Source organism: Microcebus murinus, chromosome 14 (genome assembly GCF_040939455.1).
Source record: "Microcebus murinus isolate Inina chromosome 14, M.murinus_Inina_mat1.0, whole genome shotgun sequence".
NCBI lineage: Eukaryota > Metazoa > Chordata > Mammalia > Primates > Cheirogaleidae > Microcebus > Microcebus murinus.
The window spans coordinates 47,203,319-47,217,697 of record NC_134117.1 but is presented as its reverse complement, the minus strand read 5'-3'; the positions used below and the strand labels follow the sequence as shown (position 1 = coordinate 47,217,697).

Below are 14,379 nucleotides of genomic sequence, written 5' to 3'. Positions count from 1 at the left end.
CTGTCCCTTAAAAATTGCTAACTAAACTGTCAATCTAACCTGTGAAGTTAAAGTAAGTTAACTGAATTTATTTACTCAATCTTGTTCTGCTGCCTGGGCTAGTGTAGTGGCATCATCATAGCTCACTGCAACCTCAAACTTCTCGGCTCAAGCAGTCCTCCTGCCTCATCACCTCCCTTCCCTCAAAGCTGAGACTATAGCCACCATGCTTGGCTAATTTTTCTATTTGACTTTAAACAGACTAAATAATGAAGAATACTTTCATACCATCACATAATGCTAGAGCTGAACATAAGAGCTTGGAGATTACCAGGTTTCCTTTGCTTCTGCTGAGAAAGAAACTGAGGTCTATAATACCAAGAGGCTGTCTCAAGGTCATTCAGCCAGTTAATATAACCAAAACCAGTTCTGAATTCCAGGTTTCCTGATGATAGTCCACTGATATTTCTTCCTACATCATTTTCCTCCTCTCTCCCATTAAAAAAAAAAGTATATATCTACTATATATTAATATATGTTTTAAGTGTGTATTTTTTTTTTGAGACAGGGTCTCACTCTGTTGCCCAGGCTACAGTGAGTGCCGTGGCGTCAGCCTAGCTCACAGCAACCTCAAACCCCTGGACTCAGATGATCCTCCTACCTTAGCCTCCCGAGTAGCTGAGACTACAGGCATGCGCCACCATACCCGGCTAATTTTTTTATATATATATATTAGTTGGCCAGTTAATTTCTTTCTATTTATATTAGAGATGGGGTCTTGCTCTTGCTCAGGCTGGTTTCCAATCCTGATCTGGAGCAATCCGCCAGCCTCGGCCTCAGCCTCAGCCTCGGCCTTGGCCTTGGCCTCCCAGAGTGCTAGGATTACAGACGTGAGCCACCGCACTCGGGCCTTAAGTGTGTATTAAATGCAGGTACCACATTTAGCACATTTCAGTTAAACTAAATTAATCTTTACAACAGTCTTATGAGGTAAATATTATTAATAAAACCATTTTAAGACAAGGAGACTGAAGCTCAGGTGGGGTTAGCATGTTGTTCAAGACCACACAGTTATTAAGTGGCATCAGGTCTGATTCCAAAGCCAGCGCTCTTGCCCCCATTGTTATGCTGCAGGAACTGGGGACAAAGTGCTCATGCATACAGGGACCTCTGGTTATGGAGGATCTTTGTGGTCCTTGCTAGTGCCACCAGAGGTTCATGCTGAGAGAACTATTTGATTTCAGTCAGGAGGGGCTGGCAGGTCCGGTGGGTTAGAAAGAATGTAAGTAAATTCTGTCTCCTGGTGTGAAAAAGTTTTCAAGTTTGTGTGGATCCTGGGACTGCTTTTGTGTTTACAGACAGACAAACAGGAGCAAAGGGGAAAAACAGAATGATGCTTATTTTCTCTGACAAGTGTGCTCTCTAACTTGCTATCGTTTAATGGCTCATGAAATATAGTTTCCTAACACTTGATAAATACATGTGTTTCCATGACTGTTTCTTTTCCTCACATTTTTGGTTCCTTTCCTTTCCTTCAAACCTTAAATTCTTTAGGCTTTGCTGCTGCAGGCTGTACTCCTCTCTCCTCAGTTATTATAGGTAGCCTCCTAAGTGGTCTCCTTACTTCAGTGTCTCTCCATTGTCAACCATTGCACACAACAAGCATGGAGAATCTCTCAAAGCAAGACTGTTGCTACCTTATAAAATTTATCCCTTCTTCCTTGAAAAGAGGCCCCAGACTATCTTTTCAGCTTTTTTTTCTCCCCAGTCCTTCACACCCACTGTAACTAATCTGGGATTTCCCTCCTCTGGGCTTTGGCTCACACTGATTCCTATATCTGGAATCCTTTTCCTTTTCCATCTTTGGCTGCCTACATTTGGTCCATTCTTTAAGGCCCAATGTGAATGTAATCTCCCTTGTCTTTTCTGATTCTCCAACCAGATATAATCCCTTCCTTGTCTAACACTGAGTTTTACACTGGGTGTAACTCCTTAAAGATTTGACATTCTGATCTGTACTGCAGATATTTGTATTTCTGAACTGTCAGTTCCATTAAGATCAACTACGTGTTGCTGACCTTTGTATTAAAGGTAGCACCAGGAACAGACATTCATAGTTGTGGTCACTGATTAAAAAACAAAAAATCTGATTTGAGTAATGCAAACTAAATCACAGTGTGTTACAATTGTCTACCAGTTGAAGAACTAGTCAAAGGAACTCAGCAAGTTAAAAAAAAACAAAACAAAAGTACAGCTTCTTAATGGGGCACTTGATTTTCTAGATGCAGGAACAGGTGTTGATAGACATCTACTAGGTCAAGAAAGGTATGCCTGGATTATGTAAATGACAGACTCGGAGGGAGGCCTGGAAAGGGCTAAAAAACAATCTGAGGGCACTTGTTATGGTATACTTTTATTTCTTGATTTTCTGTTTTGTACAGAGGAAAAGAAGAAGCTCTGGGGCTTCAGAACTAGAAATGGTTTGTTATTTAATCAAACAACAAATTTTGAATGCTGTATTGCAAATCAGATTAAATAGGGCTACTGAGCGATCCACTTCCAAACAAAATAAAACCCAAATTCAGAAAACTTAGCTGCTTCTCCCCTAGTTAAAATGGAAATAAAAAATCTGGTAATGTTAATTTTTCCCAGATTCTAAAGCTAATCAGAGAAGCCTGCCGCCTCGCATATACATTCATAAAGGTACTGATATAATATTACTTCTAGAGATCATGAATCAATAATGATGAATCCACGGTCCCCTAGCTATATCTATATCATCGTTGTTTACTTGGTGACTTTTTTCTTTTTTAAGGGGAGAGGAGTAAGATGGGGAGGATAGGAAGAAATCAGCTTAAATTTTATTCAAATTACCTTTACAGAGTTAACACAACTCAGAATTTTTTTTTTTTTTTTACAAACCTGTAGCACTTGTCGGTAAAAGAACAACGAAAAGAACTGATACTTTTGAACAAAGGCCAACAAGCACCTGCAGCCTCTCAATCACTTAACAAATATTTCCGCCAAGACAAGGCCAAATTCAGGAATCTGGGCGGAGGAGATGGATGTCACCTTTCAGTAACAGCCTCCCATCTCGGTAAACTGCAAATCTTGGGACAACTGGGACCTCTCCCAGGGATCCTGATCTGGGGGGGGGAGAGGTCTCCGGTTTTTAGGCAAATCTCTCCTCCTACCACACGTGACCAAATGGGAATCAGCCGCCAGGAGAGACACCGCAACCCGTCAGCCGCGGGATACAAAGGCTCGGCGCTGCCGCCGCATCCCCGGGAGGATCGCGGAGCCTCCCGCGCTCAGCGTCAGCCGAGCCTGCGCAGGGCGCCGCCGGGAGGCGCGCCGCTCCCGGGCCCGCAGGGCGGTGCCGCGCAGCGCGGGGAGCAGGAGCGGGGAGCGCGCGCCGCCTGCCCTGCGCGCCTGCCCACCCAGCGCCGCCGGAGCAGGGGCGCCGAGCCGCACGCAGCCGAGCCGGGCCGCGCCGCGCCGCAGCCGCCGCCTCAACCCGAGCCTCGCCCGCCGCAGGGAGCCCCGCAGCGACGTGGACCCGGGTGAGGAGGCAGAGGGCCCGGAGCCGGGCCACCCCACCCCAGCCCAGGCTCAGGCCTTCCCTTTCCTTCTGGCCCCTCCGCTGCCCACACCTCTCCCCGAGCCTCGCGCAGGCTGCGGGCGCCGGCAGCGGCACTTACACTACGGCTCTGGAGATCATCCAGGACACCATCTTCCCGGGGGCTTGGGCCCCACCTCCGGAGCGGGTGGGCGCTGAGCGCCGCGGACCAGGCCGCCAACGGCAGGCCGCGCGCTCGCCGGCTCCTCGTGCTCCCCGGGGCCGCGCTGGCGCCCTCGGGAGCCGGGCCCGGTGTCTGCGCGCGGCGGCCCGAGTCGCGCGGCGGTCGGTCCCCCGCCCGTCCCCGCCCGCCGGCGGAGCCGCAGCCGAGCCGGCCGGCCCCGCCCCTGCGCTCCGCTGATAGGCGGCGGCGGCGGCGGCGCGTTGGCCCGGGCCGGGGCCGGGGCCGGGCGGCCGGGCTCTGGGGGCTGGCCGGGCGGGACCCCGGCCGGTGCTGGACGGCCTCGGGGCCGCAGCCCTAACCCCTACGCGCTCGCTTCCCTTACCCTCCTCCTCTAGGTCTTTGGGACGCCCACCTGGTGGTGAGAGGTGGGCAGGAGGCTGTGGAAGGGAATTGGGGGTTGGGATTGTCAATGCGTGTGTGAAAAATCAGATATTAGCAGGAACTCTGTGCAATGGAATCCTCTGGCCTAGGCCCTAGATCCTGGAGAGCCAAGATGTGGAGGCGTGCTTGGGCACATCCGGTACCTCGGTTTACGGAGGCCCAGCACCGAGGGCATACCACAGTCCTGCATTTTAAAGGAAACGGCAGGAGGTCCTTGCAGAGGCCTGAAGTGTGTACCAAGAATCGCATGATGCATGGTGCAGTGCAGGGAGGGGCGGAGGAGGAGAGCACTGGATGTCACGCTTGCAGTCGTGGGTGTAGTGATGCCACTGTTCTGGGCCTCTCAGGACACCTTTTCATCAGAGCATCTGCAAAGCCTGTTTTACAGACACAAATCTCTGGTATTTCCCTGAGCCTGCCAGATATTCAAAGTAGAACCTGGGCCTAGGATTCCTGACCGTCCTCCAATTTACCACCGTCTGTTTTCTGGGAAGTTGGATTACTGTGGACACCTTACAGTTCTCGCAGTTATCATTTCAAGAGTAGAATTTAAAATCTCCAATTTTTTGGTGCCAGTACCAAATTGGGAAAATGATTTTAAAGTTTAGTCTTGGTCTTTCTTTTTCCAGTGACGACAGTAGTAAAAGATAATTCTAGCGTTCGGATGGTGCAAAGAATGAAAGATGAAATGTGGGCTTGGAGCCTTTAATTAAGTCCTAGAAAACATGGTGGCTTATTTTGTGACCATACTGTAATTTATTCTTTTTGTTTCTCAGTAAAAAGAGGTTAATAGTACTGTAGTCTGCCTTTTTCTTTTCAAGGGTGCTGTGAGGCACCAGTAAATAACATGTTTTAGGAGGTGCTCCAATTTGCTTGGAAACAAATCAGGAGACGTATATAGATTATTCTGTGTTCTTTTCAGTTGTCACAGTCAATAAATTTGGTATATTTCGATTATTTAAAAAGCATACTGAGAAGCTGCTTTCTGCTCTTGGGTTAGGTTCTATTTGCTTATTTGTTATGTTGAGAATATGTATTTTTATTTCAGGAATCTCAGTGATAATTTACATTCTTTCTGAATCTTTTATTTTTGGTTATTCAACATTATTGGGCATAAGGTGTGCCACATAAGCACCAGTTTTCTGGAGAACTCTCTTGCTTAATAAAACTCAAATGCATTTGAATATTATTCAAATCCCTTCATGAACAGGTCCTGAGACATCTTTACAGCTTCAGTTTTTACTGCCTTACTCCACAAACACCAGTGTACTCTTTCCCTACCTCTCTTCTCTGAACCAACCTATATTTTTATGCTCAGTGCTTTTGCCTGGATTTCATTTTTCCTTTAATGCTTTTCTCTCCATTCTCTACCTATTAGAATCCTTGTTTTTCAGTGTCCTATGCCACGAAGATGTCCTTGCTTTTCCTCAATAACAATTATTCAGTTTTTTGTGGGCCCCCATAATTTATTACTTTAATTTCTATTTATTAATAGTACCTATTGTTCTGCTTTTACCCATATCTAATCTGTATGGTAAAATATTTGAGGACATGTATAGTGTATTAGATGTCTTTGTGTTTTCCTACTACCTAGCATAGGGTAGAGAAAATCCCCAATAAAATTTGAATAATGCTTGTTAAATACAGTCACTTTCTTAAGTATCAAACTTGTAAAAATTTCAGCTGGGTGCAGAGGAAATCTCTTAAAAATTTCTTTCTTGCCTTCATTCTTTAGAGGTCATCATTGTGAATATTAATGATTTCACTGAATCGTAATACATTTATACCTTTAGAGGTTGCTGAGATAGGCTGGCTGTTCTCTGAAAGGTCCCAATACTGTTGTGTGTTAAGTTTCATTCTGTGTGCATAGTATATCTTCTGACTCTTCCACATTAATGTTACTTTTTGCTGCTTTTGTTCAGTTTGCTGAGAACAGTCCCCTTTTTCACATCCTGATAGGCCCATGGGTTGGAAACCACCTAGTGTGTGCTGCACACATGTTGTTGAGTCATCCTAATGACCTAAAAAGCTAGGTATTATTTATTCTCTTTTGATACCCTGGAAACTCAGGTTTAGAGATGTTAACTCCCTGGGCAGTGATCATGTAGGTCAGTGGTAACAGAATTGGAAATCTAATCCATGCTTCCCTGGCTGCCTTACATTTCATTGTGATAGATAGCAGAAATGGTTCTTAGGCAGTGGGTCCGGATGGGAATTACCCTCCAGTAGGAAATTAGGAAGCTTTTTTTTTTTGGTTGTTGTAATGATTAGAACCAACCACTAGCATTTGATGGTTGGGGGCCAGGGTTGCTACACTTTTTGCAATGTGTGGGATAGGTCTGAACAAAGCACATCTCCATGTCCTGCATGACTGTGGAATATCTTGCCTGACATTTATGTAATATTTATAATTGTCTGAGCTTAAAACCTGCATTTTACATATAAAGTGATGGTTTCAACTGAGATTGAATTTTCCACTGTTTATTTCCACATGCAACTGTTGTGTAAATTGAAGAAAGATGTGTTGTGTTTCCAGCTTGACTAAGAGTTGTTTACAGTTTGGGAAAATTTCATCACAAACAGTTTTGCATTCATAGTTATAATATTCAGCTACTAATTAGTCCTTTAAGTCATCTAGTGTAGTTTTGCCTCAGCATTGAAATAGATATTGTCTTATTATAAATTATTTTCATTTCTCTTTTCCATTTTTATTTTATTGAGGGTATATGGATTTGTTTGAAATTGTAAGAAGATTATTATTAATTTCATTTCAAGGTGGTAAAGCAGAAATTGGAAAATATTTTATGGAAGGGGCACATTGAGTCTGATATGATTGAGAACAATTGGTCTAAAATAAAAGCAACCTCATCTGAGGAGAGTTTCTCTTGAAAAGTGGCCAGATTTTAGTGGTGGGTGTTTTTAATTTCTGGGTATTGGACTGTGACTCACACAGTTGAGACCTAATAGGTGGCCATTAGATAAGTGCTTCACTGTATAAGGTTAAGTCTTCAGGGGCACCGAAAGAAAAGGAAATATAGTACCTTCTGCCTAGAAGCTTTTATAGCGTGGTCTCATTTGGCTATCTCATTTCTATCATTTCTTACAAGAGGATAGAAAATTATTTCTGTAGGTTCAAAACTTGTTTTCAGACGTATATTACTTAATAGTCATCCATTGTGCTGTGGAGTACTTCACTGTGTTCTGCAAATACTTCTTCTGGGTATTGAGTTGAATCATGGTGGGAGGTAGCATATTTAGGGCAAAGGACATTCTCCCCTGAGACCTGTTTCTACCAGTAGTAATGTGATGTTTGGCAAGTCACACTGTATGTTTCCTGTTGCACAGGAATGATTATGATCACATATTAGGGATTTTAAAACCTAAGGGTAATTAGACTCTAGTAAAAACCTTGCTTTTTCTTCTACATTTTTATTTAGTTTTCCTAGGAGATATGTGCCTCTTCTGCATGTTAAAGGAGCTCCTTTATTATCAAATCAGCAGACAGTGGGAAAGTACCTAGAGAGGAGGTAGTGAGAGCAGAATTACAAGGTCCAGAGATAACTATCTTATATAATTATTAATGAGTATGCTGATGAGACTGAATATTAGGTCACTTTACCATTTCTACTGGGAGAGTATTTTCAATGGCTTAAAAATATTTTTATTTGGAGAAAGGCTAAAATTACTAAATGATTATGTCTTTAATAATTGTTTAGAAAATAGTAGGAGTGAGAATATCTTAAAAAGACTGAATTAACAGAAGAAAGCTGTTGTTTTTCCATCTGCTGCTAGGTAAATACCTCTTTTCTCTCAGGCTGTCTGCTCCTGGTATTATGGTTATGACAGAGGTCAAGTTTGGCATCTGACATAGAAATTGAATTATAAAGAAATGGTATTGAAAATATAATGATGAGATTGCAGTACAATATAAAAATTAGAATCTGATTAAGTATTCACTTACAGGTATTGATAGAAAAAGATGGTTACTAGCCGACAATGAGAAAAGCAAAATACATCTGTGATGATTGGATCTAGGAAAGACATGCAATAAGGAATTGACATTATCTGAGGTTCTTATATTATTTGAGGTAGTAGCCTCAACCATCATAATTAAGGATTTAAACAGAAAAAAGAGTTTTCCTCCCTGCAGGGAAGAGGTGGTTTTGTGTTAGATCATGTTAAGTGTCAGAGAAACATCTAGTCAAGACGTATTTGAGGTACTTTCATTACTCATTTAAAATATAATTGATTAAATCATACTTATCAGTTTTAAACTCAAGATAGATTTATGATTTCAGGTATTCAGGTACATATGGTGTTTATAGTATAATTTGCTAAATCTGAAATATTTGCTAATTCCATCATGTCTACTAGCAGAACTTTAAAAATTTTTATTGATGTTTTTGAGCAGTAATTCAAAGCACATGGAATAAAATTCAAAAAGGAAACAGTGAAAAGTTGGGTTTTTTTTCCTTCCCTGCCTTGAGCTACCCAGTTTTCTTCACAATCTCTGTTCCTAGTTGTTTCCCCCCCCCCATAGTAGAGTCAAGAAACAGACCCAATTATTAATAGTGTTTAGTCTAGGATAAAGGTGGCATTTTACAGTTTTTGGAACATGATGGAATTATTCAGTAAATGATGTTGTTACAACCAGCCGGCCATTTAATAAAAACTGAAGAAAAAAATAATTTCTGATGAATAAGAAATGTAAACGTAAAAACTGAAAGTTCCATAAAAATATAGAAGAGGCTGGGGATGGTGGCTCATGCCTGTAATCCTAGCACTCTGGGAGGCCAAGCAGGGCAGATCCTTTGAGCTCAGGAGTTCCAGGCCAGCCTGAGCAACAGCTAGACCCCATCTCTACTAAAAAAAATAGAAAGAAATAGAAAAAAAGAAAGTTGGACAACTAAAATATACATATAGAAAAAATTAGCCAGGCATAGTGGTGCCTGCCTGTAGTCCCAGCTACTTGGGAGGCTGAGGTAGGAGGATTGCTTGAGCCCAGAAGTTTGAGGTTGCTGTGAGCTACGCTGATGCCCTAGCACTCTAGCCTGGACTCTGTCTCAAAACAAAAAAAAGGACAAAAGTAAACATAAGTGAAAATGTTATAATCTTGATAGTGGAAAGACCTTTCTGTCATAAAATCAGAAACCATAATCATAGATTTGATTACGTAAAAATTCAAAACTCATCTGCCTCTACAAACGGTACATAAAAGATTGCAAGACAAAGGACAAACAGGAAAAAAAATTTGTAAAACTTGACAAAGATTTTTCCCCCGGTCTTTTGTATATGTTTTAATATGCAAAGCATTCTTAAAAAGCATTAATTAAAAATAAATCTCTAAAGACTTCCAGTTTCTAGTCCACTGTGTAAGGATCTTAGGAGTCACCACTTAGTCCCAACAAAAGGTAAAAAGCTGAAAAAAACTGAAGAAGAATAAGCAATACTTCTTAGATCCCTTAGAGAAGGAAAGTCACAGGGCAAACCACTGCTCCCAAACTAGAGAGACTCGGCCAGGCGTGGTGGCTCACGCCTGTAATCCTAGCACTCTGGGAGGTCGAGGCAGGCGATTGCTCAAGGTCACGAGTTTGAAACCAGCCTGAGCAAGAGCAAGATCCCGTCTCTGCTATAAATAGAAAGAAATTAATTGGCCAACTAATACGTATAGAAAAAACTAGCCGGGCATGGTGGCGCATGCCTGTAGTCCCAGCCTCTCGGGAGGCTGAGGCAGGAGGATTGCTTGAGCCCAGGAGTTTGAGGTTGCTGTGAGCTAGGCTGACGCCACGGCACTCACTCTAGCCTGGGCAACAAAGCGAGACTCTGTCTCAAAAACAAACAAACAAAAATACTGGAGAGACTCACAGGCAGAAACAGAAAATCACAACTGCTAGAGCAGAGACCTCTGAGGGAACCAGTGCTAGGATAGGAAAACCTGAGATGTAATTGAGGAATTGCTCAGTGTGAACAACTTGGACACAAACACTCCAGGGAGCCCCAGTCATAGGGGGGCCCCCCACACTTTTGTGGGTTTTTCCTCCTGGAGCTCTATCAGGTCCTCACAGTAGACACCAGAGAAAAATCCCCTCATGCTTCCAAGAGGGAGGAAGGGGGAAGGAATCATTTGGAAATACACCAGGGCTTTCTATTCTTAACAAGGCCTCTCCTCAGGAGAAGTTACTCAGGAGAAGATGGGAAATACCCAACTCCAGCCAACTCTATTTTTCCATGTGGTGAAAAGGAAATACCCAACTCCAGCTCCCTCTATCCTTCGACTTGGAGGAAGGGAAATAAATAACTCCAGCCCTCTTCAGTTATCCTGTCCCATCTGAAGGGAGGAAAAAACCTGAGAAACACTGGTGGAAGTTCATAGTCCAGGGCACAGGCTCACCAAAGACAGACCTAATAATAGGACGGTAGGATGCTTGCCCTCCCCCTGCACCTTACCACTGTATCACTAAAGGCCTATTTACTGTAGTTTTCTTTTTCTTCTTCTTTTTTTTTTCCACCTAGTATATTATATCTACGTTTCAGCAAAAGATTACAAGGGGCATAGTAAAAGACAAAAACCGTAGTTTGAAGAGACTGAACAAACACCAGAACCATAATCAGATATGTCAGGAATGTTGGAATTATCAGACTAAGAATTAAAAAAAAAACAAAAACTATGATTAACATGCTAAGGGCTTAAATGGGAAAAGTAGGCAGTGTATAAGGATAGATGGATAATGTAAGCAGAGAGAACTAATTTTAAGAAAGAATAAAAAAGAAATGCTATAGATTAAAAACATAGAATAGGAATGAAGAATGCCTTTGATGGGTTTATTAATGTGGTGGACTAATGTGGAAAAAAAACCTCTGAGACTAAGGCTATTATAATAGAAACTTACAACTAAAAAGCAAGGAGAAAAATATGAAAAAAAGGGGGGGGGTGGTGGCTCATGCCTGTAATCCTAGTACTCTGGGAGGCCAAGGCAGGAGGATCGCTCAAGGTCAGGAGAGTTTGAGGCCAGCCTGAGCAAGAGCAAGACCCTGTCTCTACTAAAAATAGAAAGAAATTAATTGGTCTACTAAAAATATACAGAAAAAATTAGCCAGGCCTAGTGGTGTGTGCCTATAGTCTCAGCTACTCGGGAGACTGAGGCAAAAGGATTGCTTGAGCCCAGGAGTTTGAAGTTGCTGTGAGCCAGGCTGACGCCATGGCACTCTAGCCTGGGCAATAGAGTGAGACTCTGTCTCAAAAAAAAGAACAAGGGCAACAAATAGAAAACAGTAACACATATGCTAGATGTTTATCCAACTGTATCAATAATCACTTTAAGCATCAATGAAAAGACAGATTAGCAGAATGGATCAAGCCCCAACTATATGTTATCTTCCAGAAACCCACTTTAAATACAAAGGCACATAAAGATTAAATGTAAATGAATGGAGAAAGATGCACCTTGCTAACAAAAATCAAAAGAGAGTGAAAGTAGCTATATTAATTTTTGAACAGAGCAGACTTCAGAGCTCTGTAAGTTATCAGGGATAGAGAAGGGCATTACATCATGATAAATGGATTAATATTCCAAGAAGATATAACAGTCCTTACTGTGCTTGGGCCTATCAACAGAGCATCAAAATAAATGAGGGAAAAACTGATAGAACTGCAAGGAGAAATATATGAAAACAGGATTACGATTAGAGACTTTAAAACACCTCTATCAGAAATGGACAACTCCAGCAGACAGAAAATCAATAAGGACAAAGTTGAACTCAATAGCACTATCAATCAACTGAATATAATTGACATCTACAAACTACTTCACCAAATAAAAGCAGATTACACATTCTTCTCAAGTTCACATGAAACATTTACCAAGATAGACCTCATTGGGGTCATAAAACTAACCTTAACAAACTTAAAAGAATGGAAATCATATAGTGTCTGCTCTCAGGCCACAATAAAATTAAGTTAGAAATCAGTAACAGAAAGATAACTGAAAATCTCCAAATACTTGGCAAACTGAACATCCTACTTGTAAATAACACATGGGTCAAAGAAGAAATCTCAAGAAAATTTTAAAATATTTTGAAGAAAATGAAAATACAGTTTTATATGGTATTGAATATTTGTGGGATGCAGTGAAACCAGTGCTTAGAGAGAAATTTAGAGCATTGAATTTATTACAAAAGATGAAGGATCAGAAATCAATAATCTAAGGTTCTACCTTAGGAAACTAGAGAAAAGAGGAAATTCAATCCAAAGTAAGCAGCAGGAAAAAATAATAATAAAAATTAGAGGAGCAGTCAATGAAATGGAAATGAATAGAGGAAAATCACCAAAACCAAAAGGTGGTTCTTTAAAAGATCAATAAAATCAATAATCTTTTAGCCAGAATAACTAAAAAAAAAGAGATAGGACACTAATTATTGATATCAGAAATGAAAGAGGGGACATTACTACAAAGCCCATGGACATTAAAAGGATAATAAAAGAATATTGTGACCAACTCTGTGCCCACAGGTTTGATAACCTTAGGTGAAATGGACCAATTCTGGTCCAAATTGGACCAATGGACCAATTGAAAGATATGATCTGCCAAAATTCATACAAGAGGAAATGGACAATCTCAATAAGCCTATATCCAGCAAAGAAGTTAAATCTATAGTTAATAATCTTCCAACAGAAAGCACCAGGCATGGATGGGTTCAGTGGTGAATTCTACCAAATGTTTATGGAAGAAATTATACCAATCCTCCACAGATCTCTTTCAGAATGTAGAAAGACTCATTCTGTGAGGGCAGCATATCTTTAAAAAACTAGACAAACATATTACAAGAAAAGCAAACTATAGACTAGTATATCTCCTGAACACAGATGTAAAAATCCTCAATAAAATATTAGGAAGTCGAATCCAACAATGTATGAAATATTATGTGCCACAACCAGGTGGGATTTATCCTGGATATGCAAGGCTGGTTTAACATTGGATGATCAACTAATGTGATCTGTCACATCAACAGGCTAAAGAAGAAGAATCACATGGTTGTATCAATAGAAGCAGATAATACATTTGACAAAATCCAACACTAATTCATTATGAAAACTTTCAGCAAACTAGGTATAGAGAGGAATTTCCTCTACTTGATTAAGAACGTCTACATAAAACCTTCAGCTAATATCATATAATAGTTAATGCTGAGAAGCTTGAAGCTTTCCCACCAAGATCAGGCACAAGGCAAGGATGTCCACTTTCAGCATTGCTTTTCAGCATTATTTAGAAGTCATAGCTAATACAATAAGACAAGAAAAAGAAAGGTATATAAGTTGTGAAGGAAGAAGTAAAACTGTCTTTGTTCACAGATGACATGATTATTTGTATAGAAAATCCAAAAGCATCAACAAAAATACTCCTGGAACTAATAAGCTTTTATAACAAGGTTGCAAGGTACAACATTAATATATAAAACTCACTTGCTTTCTTATTTACCCTCAGTAAACAAGTAGAATTTGACAATGCCATTTACATTAGGACCCAACAGAATGAAATTCATAGGCATAAATCTAACAAAATATGTTCAAGATCGATGTGAGGAAACCTACAAAAAGGATGAAAGAAATAACAAGAACTAAATAAATAGAGAAATATTACATGTTCATGGATAGGAAAACCAGATATCATGAAAATGCCAGTCCTTCCCAACTTGATCTATAGATTCAATGTAATCCCAATCAAAATCCCATTAAGGCATTTTGTAGATATCAACAAACTGATCCTAAAGTGTTTTGCTTTTTTTTTCTTTTGGAAATAGGATCTCACTCTGTTGCTTAGGCTGGATTGCAGGCTCATCATCATAGCTCACTGCAACATCAAACTCCTGGGCTCCAGTGATGCTCTTACCTGAGAATCCTGAGTAGCTGGGACTACAGATGCATACCACTATGACCAGCTAATTTTTTTTTTTCTTTTTTGTAGAGATGAGGTCCCACTATGTTGCCCAGGCTGGTGATCCTAAAGTTTACAGGGTGAGGCAAAAGACTCAGAATAGCCAACATAGCATTGAAGGAGAAAAACAAAGTTGGAGAACCAATACTCCTAATTTCAAGATTTAGTATAAAACTGAAGTAATCAAGAAAGTGTGGTACTAGTGAAAGGACTGACAGATCAATGCAACAGAATAGGGCCCAGGCATAGACCCATATAAACGTAGTTAACTGATCTTTGACCAA

At 40.9% G+C, this 14,379-nt stretch overlaps 2 protein-coding genes across 3 annotated transcripts in view; one reads left to right on the top strand and one right to left on the bottom strand.

Annotated features, from left to right (window-relative positions):
- The window catches only part of REEP3 (receptor accessory protein 3), a 101,455-nt gene extending 97,539 nt beyond the window's left edge, over window positions 1-3,916 (bottom strand). The window contains exon 1 of the mRNA XM_012762736.2: window positions 3,681-3,916. Within this exon, the coding sequence (XP_012618190.1) occupies window positions 3,681-3,712 (32 nt within the window). The 5' untranslated portion in view covers window positions 3,713-3,916. The remainder of the gene's footprint in view (window positions 1-3,680) is intronic.
- Window positions 3,146-14,379, top strand: part of JMJD1C (jumonji domain containing 1C) — a 329,744-nt gene continuing 318,510 nt past the window's right edge. The window contains exon 1 of one of the 2 annotated variants that reach the window (XM_076010029.1): window positions 3,146-3,542. The gene's annotated coding sequence lies outside the window, so the exon portion shown is untranslated. The remainder of the gene's footprint in view (window positions 3,543-14,379) is intronic. The other variant, XM_012762734.3, reaches the window with a different exon arrangement.